The 14532-nt window shown below is 50.7% G+C and overlaps 1 protein-coding gene across 2 annotated transcripts in view; it reads left to right on the top strand.

Moving 5' to 3' along the window:
- Positions 1–475: 475 nt before the first annotated feature.
- ZBTB47 (zinc finger and BTB domain containing 47) overlaps positions 476–14532 on the top strand; it is a 101528-nt gene continuing 87471 nt past the window's right edge. For both annotated transcript variants that reach the window (XM_089689028.1, XM_089689027.1), the window contains exon 1: positions 476–664. In XM_089689028.1, coding sequence (XP_089545154.1) covers positions 662–664 — 3 coding nt within the window. In that variant the 5' untranslated portion in view covers positions 476–661. The remainder of the gene's footprint in view (positions 665–14532) is intronic.

The raw sequence follows: 14532 nt of genomic DNA, 5'->3' as shown, positions 1-14532 counted from the left end.
GTATCGCACAGCCCCCCCCCCACCGTTACAATGTATCGCACAGCCCCCCCTCCCCGTTACAATGTATCGCACAGCCCCCCCCCCGTTACAATGTATCGCACAGCCCCCCCCCCCGTTACAATGTATCGCACAGCCCCCCCCCGTTACAATGTATCGCACAGCCCCCCCCCCGTTACAATGTATCGCACAGCCCCCCCCCCCGTTACAATGTATCGCACAGCCCCCCCCCCCCCCGTTACAATGTATCGCACAGCCCCCCCCCCCCGTTACAATGTATCGCACAGCCCCCCCCCCCAGTTACAATGTATCGCACAGCCCCCCTCCACCAGTTACAATGTATCTCTCTCGCCGGCCCCTCCCCCTCCTCTCTTTTTGTCTGTCTCCGGCGGAGGGGGCGTTCCCGGCGCCCTGGCCATGTGACCCTGTGTGTCCAATGAGGGTCGGTCCCCGGGCAGCACACCCCCCGCTCCGGAGAGGCCGGGCAGAGCCGGGAATGTGTCATGGCGGAGTGAGGGCAGCCCGGGGAGGGGGGCGGCATGTAGGACAATAAGAGGAGCGGGGGGCCCGAGCAGCCACACGCCGTACATGGACACAAGGAGCCCCGAGTGCAGCGGCCCGGAGCAGCGTTCCTTCTCTCTGGCCTGTGTGAGGCGCCGGCACAATGGTAGGAGACCCCCCGGCTGTGTGCGAGGCCTGAGCCCAGGGAGGGGAGGAGGAGGGGGGACAATGGAGGACACAATGTGACCATACACAGCTGACACCCGGAGCACACCCGGCTTCTGTGATCTCCATCCCTCCCCCAACAATGGGGCCCCTACTGCATGGGGACCATTGGGGCCCCTACTGCCACCTACTGCATGGGGACCACGGGGGCCCCTTCTGTCACCTACTGCATGGGGACCACGGGGGCCCCTTCTGTCACCTACTGCATGGGGACCGTTGGGGCCCCTTCTGTCACCTACTGTATGGGGGCCCTTTCTGTCACCTACTGCATGGGGGCCCTTTCTGTCACCTACTGCATGGGGGCCCTTTCTGTCACCTACTGCATGGGGACCATTGGGGCCCCTACTGCCACCTACTGCATGGGGGCCCTTTCTGTCACCTACTGCATGGGGACCATTGGGGCCCCTACTGCCACCTACTGCATGGGGACCATTGGGGCCCCTTCTGTCACCTACTGTATGGGGGCCCTTTCTGTCACCTACTGCATGGGGGCCCTTTCTGTCACCTACTGCATGGGGACCATTGGGGCCCCTATTGCCACCTACTGCATGGGGGCCCTTTCTGTCACCTACTGCATGGGGACCATTGGGGCCCCTACTGCCAGCTACTGCATGGGGGCCCTTTCTGTCACCTACTGCATGGGGACCATTGGGGCCCCTTCTGTCACCTACTGTATGGGGGCTCTTTCTGTCACCTACTGCATGGGGACCATTGGGGCACCTACTGCATGGGGACCATTGGGGCCCCTACTGCCACCTACTGCATGGGGGCCCTTTCTGTCACCTACTGCATGGGGACCATTGTGGCCCCTAGTGATACTTACTGCATGGGGACCATTGGGGCCCCTACTACCATTTACTGTATAGGGGGCCAATACTGCTACCTAATGCATAGGAATCCCTACATCCACCTAGTGCATGGGGGCCCCTACTGCCACCTATTGCATGGGAACAATGGGGGCCCCTACTGCCACCTATTGCATGGGGACAATAGGGGCACCCTTCTGTATGGGGGCCCCTACTGCCACCTTCTGTATGGGGACAATGGGACCCTTACTGCCACCTATTGCTTGGGGGCCCCTCTACACTTCATCCTCCTCCAAAGTATACAGCATCACCCATCATGTCTGTCTACAGGACTGTCACCCATCATCCCTATCCTCATCCTTATCCCTATACTCCTGATTGTAAGGACTGGCGCCATCATCATCCACATTCCTAGCACTGCTACCCATCTATCCGCATCCTCATTATATGTCTAATATTGGACACCACCTCAATCCTAAAGACTGGCACCCCCATGGCTTTCCCCATCCTCATCCCTTCCTTTTGACTGGCACTCTTTCGCCATCCCTGTCCTTAGTACCAGTACCCCTCTGCATCCTAACAACTGACCAATTCTCAAGACTGAAATCCATTCCCATTTCTTCCTCAAGACTGGCACCCACCTTCATCCACATCCTCAGTACTGACACCCTCCCTCATGAAATGTCTACAACTGGCACCCAGCCATCTTAATCCCACCTCCAGGGTTGGTTCCCACCTCTGTCCAATGTTCATCTCCATCCCCCCTCCGGGTTTGGTTGCCATCTTATCTCTATTCCCATTCTCAAGACTGGTGCCCATCTTCATCCTCCTATCCATCCCCATTCTCAGGACTGGTGCCCATTCTTTCTTCTGGACTAACATCCTTTCTCATCAGATGCCTAAGACTGGCACTCATCTCCAGTGTTGGTTCTCATCTCCATCCCTATTCTCAGCACTGGCACCCATTTCTATTCCTTCTCCAGGACTGGCACCCTTCCCCATCAAATGATTAAGACTGGCACCCATCTTCATCTTCCTTATCTTTATGTCATCCTCAGTACTTGCACCTTTCCCCATCATATGTCTAGGATTGGCACCCATCTCCATATGTCTAGGATTGGCACCCATCTCCATATGTCTAGGATTGGCACCCATCTCCATATGTCTAGGATTGGCACCCATCTCCATATGTCTAGGATTGGCACCCATCTCCATATGTCTAGGATTGGCACCCATCTCCATATGTCTAGGATTGGCACCCATCTCCATATGTCTAGGATTGGCACCCATCTCCATATGTCTAGGATTGGCACCCATCTCCATATGTCTAGGATTGGCACCCATCTCCATATGTCTAGGATTGGCACCCATCTCCATATGTCTAGGATTGGCACCCATCTCCATATGTCTAGGATTGGCACCCATCTCCATATGTCTACGATTGGCACCCATCTCATGTCTGAAGACTGGCACTCATCTCCATCCTCTCTTCATAATTTCCTCAACCTACTTCCAGGGTTAGCACCCACATCTACATGGCCGTCTTAAAAGCATCATGGGCCCCTGGCCAAAGTAAGGCACTGGGGCCCCTACCAGCCTGCCCCAATTTACACACCTACTCTCAAGAAATATATATAGTTGATAAAATCAAACATCTATTATTACTTTCAATAAATTGCCATAAATAATAGACTAATCAACACAAAGGAGACAGTATGGAGGGGGGAGGCAGAAGGGCACAATACTGGGATCACGAGGGCACAGTACAAGTTCTGGGATGCTCCCCGTGCCATCCCAGGACAGCTTTGTACAAGGCACCACTGTCCTGGAAAATCCGAGACAGTTGGCAAGTATGATGAAAGGCAAGATTATCATGGGGCCCATATCCAGGCCTGGTATCCATCTCAGTCCCATCTTCATGGTTTGTAACATCTCATTTCCACCTCCATCCCATCTTCAGGGTTGTTACCTGTCTCAGTCCCACCTCCGTCCCATCTCATCTCCAGTGTTGGTACCCATTTCAGTCACATCTTCATCACATCCTCCTGGTTGGTACCTATCCTATTCCTGTCTTCATCCCATCTCCAGGATTGGTACACATCCCAGTCCCACTTCCAACCCACCTCCAGGGTTGGAACCCATCTCAGTCCCACCTCCATCCCATCTCCAGGGTTTGTACCCACCTCCGTCCCATCTTTCAACCCTGGAGATGGGTACCAGCCCTGGAGATGGGAAGATGAAACTGAGATGGGTACCAGCCCTGGAGATGTGGCAAAGATGGGACCAATATGGGTACCAACCATGATAATGGGAGAAAGATAAGACCAATATGGGTACCAATTCTAGACTTGGGCTAAAGATGGGACTGAGATACAGGTTATGTGGCTAATTAAGGTGGTAATTAAACTCACTTATCTGTGTTAAATTGGCCTCAGAAACTGTGTAATTAATGTGTTCGGTTTTAAAGGGATGAGATGGCAACTCCTAGTTGGTGCCCATCTCAGTCCCATCTCCACCCCATCTCCAGGGTTGGTGCCCATCTCAGTCCCACCTCCACCCCATCTCCATGGTTGGTGCCCATCTCAGTCCCACCTCCACCCCATCTCCAGGGTTGGTACCCATCTCGGTCCCACCTCCACCCCATCTCCAGGGTTGGTACCCTTCTCAGTCCCACCTCCACCCCATCTCCAGGGTTGGTACCCTTCTTAGTCCCATCTCCAGGGTTGGTACCCATCTCAGTCCCACCTCCATCCCATTTCCAGGGTTGGTACCCATCTCAGTCCCACCTCCATCCCATTTCCAGGGTTGGTACCCTTCTCAGTCCCATCTCCAGGGTTGGTACCCATCTCAGTCCCACTTCCATCCCATCTCCAGGATTGGTACCCATTTCAGTCCCATTTCCATCCCATCTCCAGGATTGGTACCCATTTCAGTCCCATTTCCATCCCATCTCCAGGATTGGTACCCATCTCAGTCCCATTTCCATCCCATCTACAGGGTTGGTACCCATCTCAGTCCCACTTTCATCCCATCTCCAGGGTTGGTACCCATCTCAGTCCCACTTTCATCCCATCTCCAGGGTTGGTACCCATCTCAGTCCCACTTTCATCCCATCTCCAGGGTTGGTACCCATCTCAGTCCCACTTTCATCCCATCTCCAGGGTGGGTACCCATCTCAGTCCCACTTCCATCCCATCTCCAGGGTTGGTACCCATCTCAGTCCCACTTCCATCCCATCTCCAGGGTTGGTACCCGTCTCAGTCCCACCTCCATGCCATCTCCAGGGTTTGTACCCATCTCAGTCCCACCTCCATGCCATCTCCAGGGTTGGTACCCGTCTCAGTCCCACCTCCATCCCTTATCCAGGGTTGATTCCCGTCTCAGTCTTATCTTCATCCCATATCCAGGGTTTGTTCCTGTCTCAGTCCCATCTTCATCCCATATCCAGGGTTGGTTCCCGTCTCAGTCCCATCTTCATCCCATTTCCAGGGTTGGTTCCCATTGTAATCCAATCATCATGGTTTGTACCCATTTTAGTTCCATCTTAATCTCATCTCCTAGGTTGTTACCCATCTCTGTCCCATCTTTTAGCCCAAGTCTAGGGTTTGTACCCATATCGGTCCTATCTTCCATTAACATGGTTGGTACCCATATTGGTCCTATCTTTGCCACATCTTCAGGGACGGTACTTATCTCAGTTTCATCTCATTCCCATGCCCAGGGCTGCTTACCCATCTTGGTCCCATCTTCAGCCTATCTTCTGAGCTGATGCTCATCTCTATTCTATTTTCATCCTTTATCTCTGGCACCCAGCTGTGTCCCATCTCCAGAGATGGTAACCATCTCAGTCCCAACTTCGTCTGATGTGCAGGGTTGTTGCAGATCTTGGTCCTATCTTCATTCCATCTCCAGGACCGGCACCCATTTCCATCCCATTCTTATCTCAGTCCCATCTTCCGTACTAATTTCAATCCCCATCTTGATTATGCTTCTACCCTTCTCAATCCCTTCTCCAGAACTAGAACCCTTTTCCATCCCTGCCTCATCTTTGCCTTTTTAACCCATTTTTATACCATCAAAGCTAGGCTGGCATACATCAAGATCAGTAACACAATCATCAGTCCCTCCCCTCATGCCAGGGTACTCGGTGTAATCCTAGACTCCCATCTGTCCTTTCAGCCCAAATCCAATCCCTGTCCAAATCTTGTAGACTTCACCTCCACAACATCTCCAACCTCCGCAACATCTCCAAGGTACGCCCGTTCCTAACCTCGGAAACCACTAAGCAACGTATTCACTCCCTTGTTATCTCTCGCCTTGACTATTGTAACTCCCTCCTCATTGGCCTACCGAATCGCAGGCTATCCCCCCTCCAATCTATCATGAATGCTGCTGCCAGACTCATCCACCTTACTAACCGTTCTGTATCTGCCACCCCTCTCTGCATATCCCTCCACTGGCCTCCACTCAGTGTCCTCCATCCCTCTCTGCCAATCCCTCCACTGGCCTCCACTCAGTGTCCTCCATCCCTCTCTGCCAATGCCTCCACTCCGTGTCCTCCATCCCTCTCTGCCAATCCCTCCACTGGCCTCCACTCAGTGTCCTCCATCCCTCTCTGCCAATCCCTCCACTGGCCTCCACTCAGTGTCCTCCATCCCTCTCTGCCAATCCCTCCACTGGCCTCCACTCAGTGTCCTCCATCCCTCTCTGCCAATCCCTCCACTGGCCTCCACTCAGTGTCCTCCATCCCTCTCTGCCAATCCCTCCACTGGCCTCCACTCAGTGTCCTCCATCCCTCTCTGCCAATGCCTCCACTCCGTGTCCTCCATCCCTCTCTGCCAATCCCTCCACTGGCCTCCACTCAGTGTCCTCCACCCCTCTCTGCCAATCCCTCCACTGGCTTCCACTCAGTGTCCTCCATCCCTCTCTGCCAATCCCTCCACTGGCCTCCACTCAGTGTCCTCCACCCCTCTCTGCCAATCCCTCCACTGGCCTCCACTCAGTGTCCTCCATCCCTCTCTGCCAATCCCTCCACTGGCCTCCACTCAGTGTCCTCCACCCCTCTCTGCCAATCCCTCCACTGGCCTCCACTCAGTGTCCTCCATCCCTCTCTGCCAATCCCTCCACTGGCCTCCACTCAGTGTCCTCCATCCCTCTCTGCCAATCCCTCCACTGGCCTCCACTCAGTGTCCTCCACCCCTCTCTGCCAATCCCTCCACTGGCTTCACATTGCCCAACGGATAAAATTCAAAACATTAACAATAACATATAAAGCCATTTATAACTCCGCCCCAAATTACATCACCGATCTTGTCTCCAAATATCACCCAAACCGTCCTCTCCGCTCCTCGCACAACCTCCTGCTCTGTAGCTCCCTTGTCTCCTCCTCCCATGCTCATCTCCAGGACTTCTCCAGAGCTTCCCTCATCCTCTGGAACTCTCTACCTCAATTTATCAGACTATAGCCTACTCTGCTCACTTTTAGGCGATCTCTGAAATCTCTTCAGGGAAGCCTATCCTGCCCTCAGCTAATAATGGAATCTTCTACTCTTCCTACCAGTCCATCCCCCACAGTTATTACCTTTTGTACCACTAGCCCCTCCCTCTTAGATTGTAAGCTCCCAGGATCAGGCCCTCCTATCCCTCTTGTATAGAACTGTATTGTTGCTGTATTGTCTCCCGTTATATTGTAAAGCGCTGAGCAAACTGTTGACGCCATAAATCCTGTATAATAATTTCTATCCCCGTTTGAACCATAGTACGTTGCTTCAATAATATTTGTGAAAAGTTAGATTTTTTTTGGAGGGCGGGGGGGGGATTTGGTGTATCAGAAGCCTATTTGTTTCAATGGGCCACCTTAAATATGAATTCCAGGTATGGCAATTTATTACATCGCTGCATTGTATATACCATACCTGTGGGATCCCTCTAGAAGCTGGAAATCAATGTAGTGGACACTGCTTCTACAGTGTGAAGATGCCCTGCTGCATCGAGAACACGGGAGGTCGCTTGCTTGCTATGGGAAAACTTTGCATTTTTTCAGTGCATACAAAGCATTTTCAGAGTAGAGAGCGTGACGTTACTGCCCTGCCTCTCCACCTCATCCAATCAGGCAATGCTTTCCATTCATTCGGAAAATGCAAAGTGATCTCTGAATGGCTGAGCGTCTGATCTCCTCTGTTCTCGATGGAGGACGACAGCCACTCGACACGGGACTCGGAAGCTAGTGGAGAACGCCAGAGTAGCGGTGCCTCTTACAGGGATTTCCCACATTTACGGTATATACAAAGTCGCATTGGTCCAAAACTGGAACTACTTACCTGGAATTCTTCAATGCAATGCATGTGCATCAAGGCTCCGCCCACATTTATGCAGATGCAATGGTGCTTGTGCGCTTTGGCATGTCGCTTGTAGAGCAGATCATTCATTTCATTGGGCTGCCCCACACGAGACGCTTGCATAAGCACCTCCCCCCTTTTTTTTTTTTTTTAACGTCACAATGCTGCGTTTGCGTATGATTTCCCGCGCATGGCGCATTGGGTGACATTAAGAATTAATGGCGTCACAGTGCAAATAAAGTGGTTTCGTGCTGCACGGGAATGTCTGCGACTTTGCATGCGCACCTGCGTCTCACAAATGTGAACGGATCTGTACACATGTACATGGGATGTAGAGGATGACCGGATCCGCATGAAGGGGACAAGCCGTGTTGGTCTCTGTCTCTTCCAGGAAATGTTCCCGTTTGAATAAAGGTGGGGTAGGGATTTTTAGGCACACAGTCTACTTCCTGTCTGCAGACGAGTGCCTTTTGGTTGCCTTTTTTTTTTTAAAGCTGTATTAACCCCAAAAGCAAACCTGTATTATATTTCACCTTACCGATCCTTAGACGTGATGACTGCATTCGTTTTCCTTTTTTAGGCTTTCATTCTATTTTCATTTGGCGATCCAGCCAGTAAGTCTGTTGTTGTGGGTTTTGTTCATTTTTATTAGCTCTTACATCTGTATCAATTTTCAGGGATGAGACAAACCATGTAACACTGACAGGGGTGCTTACAATGATCGGCTTTTATTTAAAGCCTTTATCCCAGAAGAAAAAAAAAAAAGTTTGCTGTGACTGCAGTGTGAGCTGGAGTTTGGCTTCAATTTGTTAGTGTATTTAAATCCGCCAGTACATCCAACACTCCCTTCTCCCCAGACTGACTGCTGCTGTCCTAAGGTGCCCCCTGTGCTCCTTCATCCAGAGTGGGGGGGGCGTTCTAAGACTACGTTCATGCTAGCTTTATTAGCAGGTGTTTGGGAAGCGTTTTTAACGGACGAAGCTGTCCTTCCACGCAGTGTTAGACATTAAAGGAGAAGTTCACCTTTTAGACTGAAATAAAAAATGCACATTTTATTTGCAGGTAAAAAAAAAACAAAAAAAAGTGTGTTTTTTTTTTTGTCTACAGGAGCCTGGAAAGCATTTCACCAGCAATCACTGGATTGCTGGTGCCATGCAGGTCTCCTGCAGACTTGTCAGTATATCTGCTTGTCGTACAGGCTGTATGGGGATGTACGGGGGGTGCGTGGGGATGCGTGGGGGTGTATGGGGGTGTGTGGGGATGTTCGGGGTGCGTGGGGTTGTATGGGGGTGTGTGGGGATGTACGGGGTGCGTGGGGTTGTACGGGGTGTCACAGATGAAATACCCAACAATATAGACTTCCCAGTTGGCAGAGTTTTTACCGCTTCTCAAACTCCTATGAAAATTCTACACATGGCAGCACACAGTGCCGTTCACACTGGAATGTTAGCGTCGTGGCAAATTTACGCCTCTTGTTGTGTATGGGGATATACGGGGTGCGTGGAGATGTATGGGGATGTACGGGGTGCGTGGAGATGTATGGGGATCTACGGGGTGTGTGGGGATTTACGGAGTGTGTGGCGATGTATGGGGTGCATGGAGATGTAGGGGGTGGGTGGGGGATGTACGGGGGTGCGTGGGGGATGTACGAGGGTGCGTGGGGGATGTACGAGGGTGCGTGGGGGGATGTACCGGGGTGCGTGGGGGGAATGTACCGGGGTGCGTGGGGATGTACTGGGGTGCGTGGGGATGTACTGGGGTGCGTGGGGGATGTACGGGGTGTGTGGGGATGTAGAGGGATGTACGGGGTGCGTGGGGATGTAGGGGGATGTACTGGGGTGCGTGGGGATGTAGGGGCACGTGGGGATGGATGGGGTGTGTGGGGATGTACGGGGTGTGTGGGGGATGTGTGGGGATGTACGGGGTGCGTGGGGATGTAGGGGGATGTACTGCGGTGCGTGGGGATGTAGGGGCACGTGGGGATGGATGGGGTGTATGGAGATGTGTGGGGATGTTCGGGGGGGTGTGGGGTTGTACGGGGTCTCAAAGATGAAATACTCAACAATATAGACTTCCCAGTTGGCAGAGTTTTTAACGCTCCTCGAATGCCTATGAAAATTCTACACATGGCAGCACACAGTGCCGTTCACACTGAAATGTTAGCGTTTTTGCAAAATTGATGCCTCATGTCGAGTATGGGGATGTACGGGGTGCATGGGGGATGTATGGGGTGTACGGGCTGCATGGGGGGTGTATGTGGATGTACGGTCAAACAGATATACTGACAGGAAGCGTCAAAGTACTGCAGCTCTCCGCAGCTCTGTGGTCGTTCATTGAATACTACAAGCCGACAACTGCTAAGGCTGTTGGGACGTGCAGTTTATTCATTCACGGAAGTCTGTGAATTAATGATGCAGTCATGTGGGCGGAGTCCCGCACGGCTGCGCTATTTTCTAATTTGACAGATAATATGGGGAGAAGTTTCCCCGTTCCCCGTACTATCTGTCAGAGGGAGGGGGTCACAGCGGGCAGCAGCTATGGGAACATGGTACATGTTCCACCGTAACCCCCGGTTCACATCCCTGCGGCCGTGCGGGGGTTCATCTGAATGAACTCCTGTGCCCCGTGACACGCAGGGAAAGAAGTCCCCGCACTACTTTGGAAAACCTCAGTTCCCAGTACGGTTGCGTTTCCCAGTGCGGGGCGGCGTGCCGTTAGAATTAATGGCACCCACCGCGGGTCCGCATTTCTCTGTACGGATTTTCATGCGGATCCGCAGCAGCACCACCCGCACACACGTAACCTGGGAGGTAAAAACGAGTGTAACGCGTTCCAAAGGTGAACTTATCCTTTTAAATGATTTAAAATGATAAATTCTGTAATTTAAAGTGAGCTGGATGGAAAAAAAAAGTCAGCAGAGAAAAAATTAAACTGCATCTTTTTTTACAGGGGATTGTGGTGTGGGGGGGGTGATGCTTGGCAGTAAAGGACCAAAAGACCTTTCTGAGGGCGGAGGTCCTCTTTAAGTATCAGTCTCAAATGTGAATGATCTGTTGTGTCATTCATCTGTATAGATCTTCCTGTGCGGGGGGGTGATGCCGGCGTGCCCCAGCCCTGCCCTTGTCACAGATGAAATACCCAACAATGTAGAGTTCCCAAAGGGGCAGCACAGCTGGCAGAGGGCGCACCGTGCTGTCATTGTCTGATTCTCGGTACCATGGCAATGTACTCGGGGGGGCAGGCGAGGTGGGATTTTGAGGTTTCTCTACCTCTTTTGGTTACTTCAGTAAATAAAAATTGCTTTTTGACTCCCGACCCTCCCATCTTGTAAAGGTGTCCAGTCATTGTACAGTGGAACCCTGCAATCCCACGAGTGATGTGGTGAATAGAGGAGGCTAAACGCCACCGCTGGACTAGGCTGCACTCTGTGCTATGGCTGCATGCAAACCAACCCGGGACGCAGAGAGTTTGCATGTAGCCATGGTTCACACCTGTGCGTTTTTTAGTGCATTTTACGTTTTGTGCAAACGCACTACATGGTTTCCTATAAATCTAAGTCACATCTTTGCGTTTGAAACGTTTTTTGGAAAGGGTCAGACTTTTTTTTTTTTTCCCCCACAGCAGATTGTATTTTGCGTGTAATAGATGGACCCGCACCAAAACAGTTCTGTTCATGTAGTGCGACATTAGCCCGGGTTCAAACTGATGCGGCGCAGAATTCGCAGCGTTTTCTGTGTGAACTCCGCACCACATCACAATCGCACCCCGTTCATGCGAACCGCTGCGGGTGTGCATGTTAACACCCTGAAATCGGTCCACAAAACGCAGTGCGTTGTGCAGAATGGGGTCATAGGTGTGAATACCCGTGCGATCCGATTCTAGTGAGGACCAAAAAAAGGGTCCTGCACGTTTTTGTTGCGAATAGAGCCATACCAAATGTACGGCTCCGATCGCACCGCACAGAATTCACATGTGATTTGCACAGGAATGCGATGCGGTTCCTGTGTGAATCAATGTGATTTGCCGCACCGCACCAGTGTGAACCCGGGATGAATGCGACTTTATACTTCCTGGCACTCAAGTAGCATCAAAGTAGTGCAGGAACCTTTGTGTCCAAAGTCGCATGTTGGGGTTGGCGGTAAATGTTGGGGTTTGGCGGTAAATGTTGGGGTTGGCGGTAATCGTTGGGGGTTGGCGGTAATCGTTGGGGGTTGGCGGTAAATGTTGGGGGTTGGCGGTAAATGTTGGGGGTTGCGGTAATCGTTGGGTTTGGCAGTAAATGTTGGGGTTGCGGTAATCATTGGGGTTGGCAGTAATCGTTGGGGTTGCGGTAATCGTTGGGGTTGCGGTAATCGTTGGGGTTGCGGTAATCGTTGGGGTTGCGGTAATCGTTGGGGTTGCGGTAATCGTTGGGGTTGGCAGTAAATGTTGGGGTTGCGGTAATCGTTGGGTTTGGCAGTAAATGTTGGGGTTGCGGTAATCGTTGGGGTTGGCTGTAAATGTTGTGGTTTAGCGGTAAATGTTGGGGTTGCGGTAATCGTTGGGGTTGGCTGTAAATGTTGTGGTTTAGCGGTAAATGTTGGGGTTTAGCGGTAAATGTTGGGGTTGCGGTAATCGTTGGGGTTGGCTGTAAATGTTGGGGTTGCGGTAATCGTTGGGGTTGGCTGTAAATGTTGGGGTTTAGCGGTAAATGTTGGGGTTTAGCGGTAAATGTTGGGGTTTAGCGGTAAATGTTGGGGTTGTGGTAATCGTTGGGGTTGGCTGTAAATGTTAGGATTTGGTGGTAAATGTTGGGGTTGGCGGTAATCGCTGGAGTTTGGCGGTAAATGTTGGGGTTGCGGTAATCGTTGGGTTTGGCAGTAAATGTTGGGGTTGCGGTAATCGTTGGGGTTGGCTGTAAATGTTGGGGTTGCAGTAATCGTTGGGTTTGGCAGTAAATGTTGGGGTTGCGGTAATCGTTGGGGTTGGCTGTAAATGTTAGGATTTGGTGGTAAATGTTGGGGTTTGGCGGTAAATGTTGGGGTTTGGCGGTAAATGTTGGGGTTGGCAATAAATGTTGGGGTTGCGGTAATCGTTGGGGTTGGCTGTAAATGTTGGGGTTGCGGTAATCGTTGGGGTTGCGGTAATCGTTGGGGTTGGCGGTAATCGTTGGGGTTGGCGGTAAATGTTGGGGTTGGCGGTAAATGTTGGGGTTGGCGGTAAATGTTGGGGTTGGCGGTAAATGTTTAGGGTTAGGGTTCTAATTGCTAACCCTGACATCCAAAATTCACATTTCAGACTGTGCGACTTTACACTTTCTGGCACTCAAATAGCATCAAAGCCGCGCAGAAACCTTTGTGTCCAAAGTCGCATGTTGGGGTTGGCGGTAAATGTTGGGGTTGGAGGTAAATGTTGGGGTTATAGGTAAATGTTGAGCTTGTTCAGGGCTGGAGGGAGCCAGGAAAGTAGCATTTTCAGGTGAAGGTCACCCGCTGCAGCCGTTGTAGATCGCTCAGTACAAATTTTAGGTAAAATATCAGCATAATAAAAGTTCACTTGCGGGTTTTTTTGCACCTCAGCGGACTTAAAAAAAAAACACTAAAAAAATCAGCATAATAAAAGTTTTATATATATAATTATTATTATCGTGTGTATTCTCGCTCCAGGAAATGAATAGCCAAGGGGATCAGGACAGAGGTGACCAAAAGATGATGCTTCAGGGGTGGTGCAGCCCTCCTCAGATGGGGAAATCAATAAATAATAATATATATATATTTTTTTGTATATGTGTTGCAGTTTTTGTTTCCATGCTTTGTTGTTGCAGGATGGTGTTGGGTGTTCGGCTCTTCAGCACCATGTAAGACTGTGCTTTATACTCCTTGGATCTGTAATACCTGTCTGTCCTCAGCTCAGGGAAGGGTCATCCTCTCCAAATTTTTTTTTTTTTTTTCGGAAAGTTGGAATAACTTGTATAATTTATGAGGCCGTCCAGCGTTGTGCGATGTTCATAGTTGGATTTGTAGGGAGCGCTGAGTGAATGACACGGGGGTAATATTGTGTATCTGTGGGGAGCATCCAATCATCCAATTAGGAAGCAATATCTGATGTTTATGGAGACCTCGGTAATCAGCTGATAACAGGCTACCTGGGGGTTATAAACACAGAATATCCAGTTCATGTAAAGCTAAAATATTTACTTTGTATGGAGTTAGATCCTTGCCAGGGGGTTTGTGTGTGTCCATGCTGGAGAGATTCTGCCCCCCCCCCTTTTTTTTTTCTTTTTCTTTCTTTTTTTCGGGTTGGAGCGGAAAGTTTGCCATTTGTCGTTTAGAACAGATACGCTGCCTACCGAATGCCTGTGGTGTTTGTTCGCATAATGAAAGATTTATTAATATATATATATACTTTTATTATGCTGATTTTTCTTTTAAGTCCGCGGAGGTACAAAAAACACACAGGCATTATATATATTTATAATTTATTTCAGGTACTTATATAGCGCCGTCCATTTACACAGCTCTTTACATATATATATTGTACATTCACATCAGTCCCCGCCCCCGAGGGGTGTACAATCTAAGGTCCCTAACTCACATTCATACATACACATACTAGGGCCAATTTAGACAGGAGCCAATTAACCCACCAGCATGTCTTTGGAGTGTGGGAGGAAACCGGAGTACCCG

The sequence above is a fragment of the Staurois parvus genome, unplaced genomic scaffold (assembly GCF_062004578.1).
Source record: "Staurois parvus isolate SC_StPar_1 unplaced genomic scaffold, SC_StPar_1.0 ptg000467l, whole genome shotgun sequence".
NCBI lineage: Eukaryota > Metazoa > Chordata > Amphibia > Anura > Ranidae > Staurois > Staurois parvus.
This window is presented reverse-complemented; position numbering and strand designations above follow the sequence as displayed.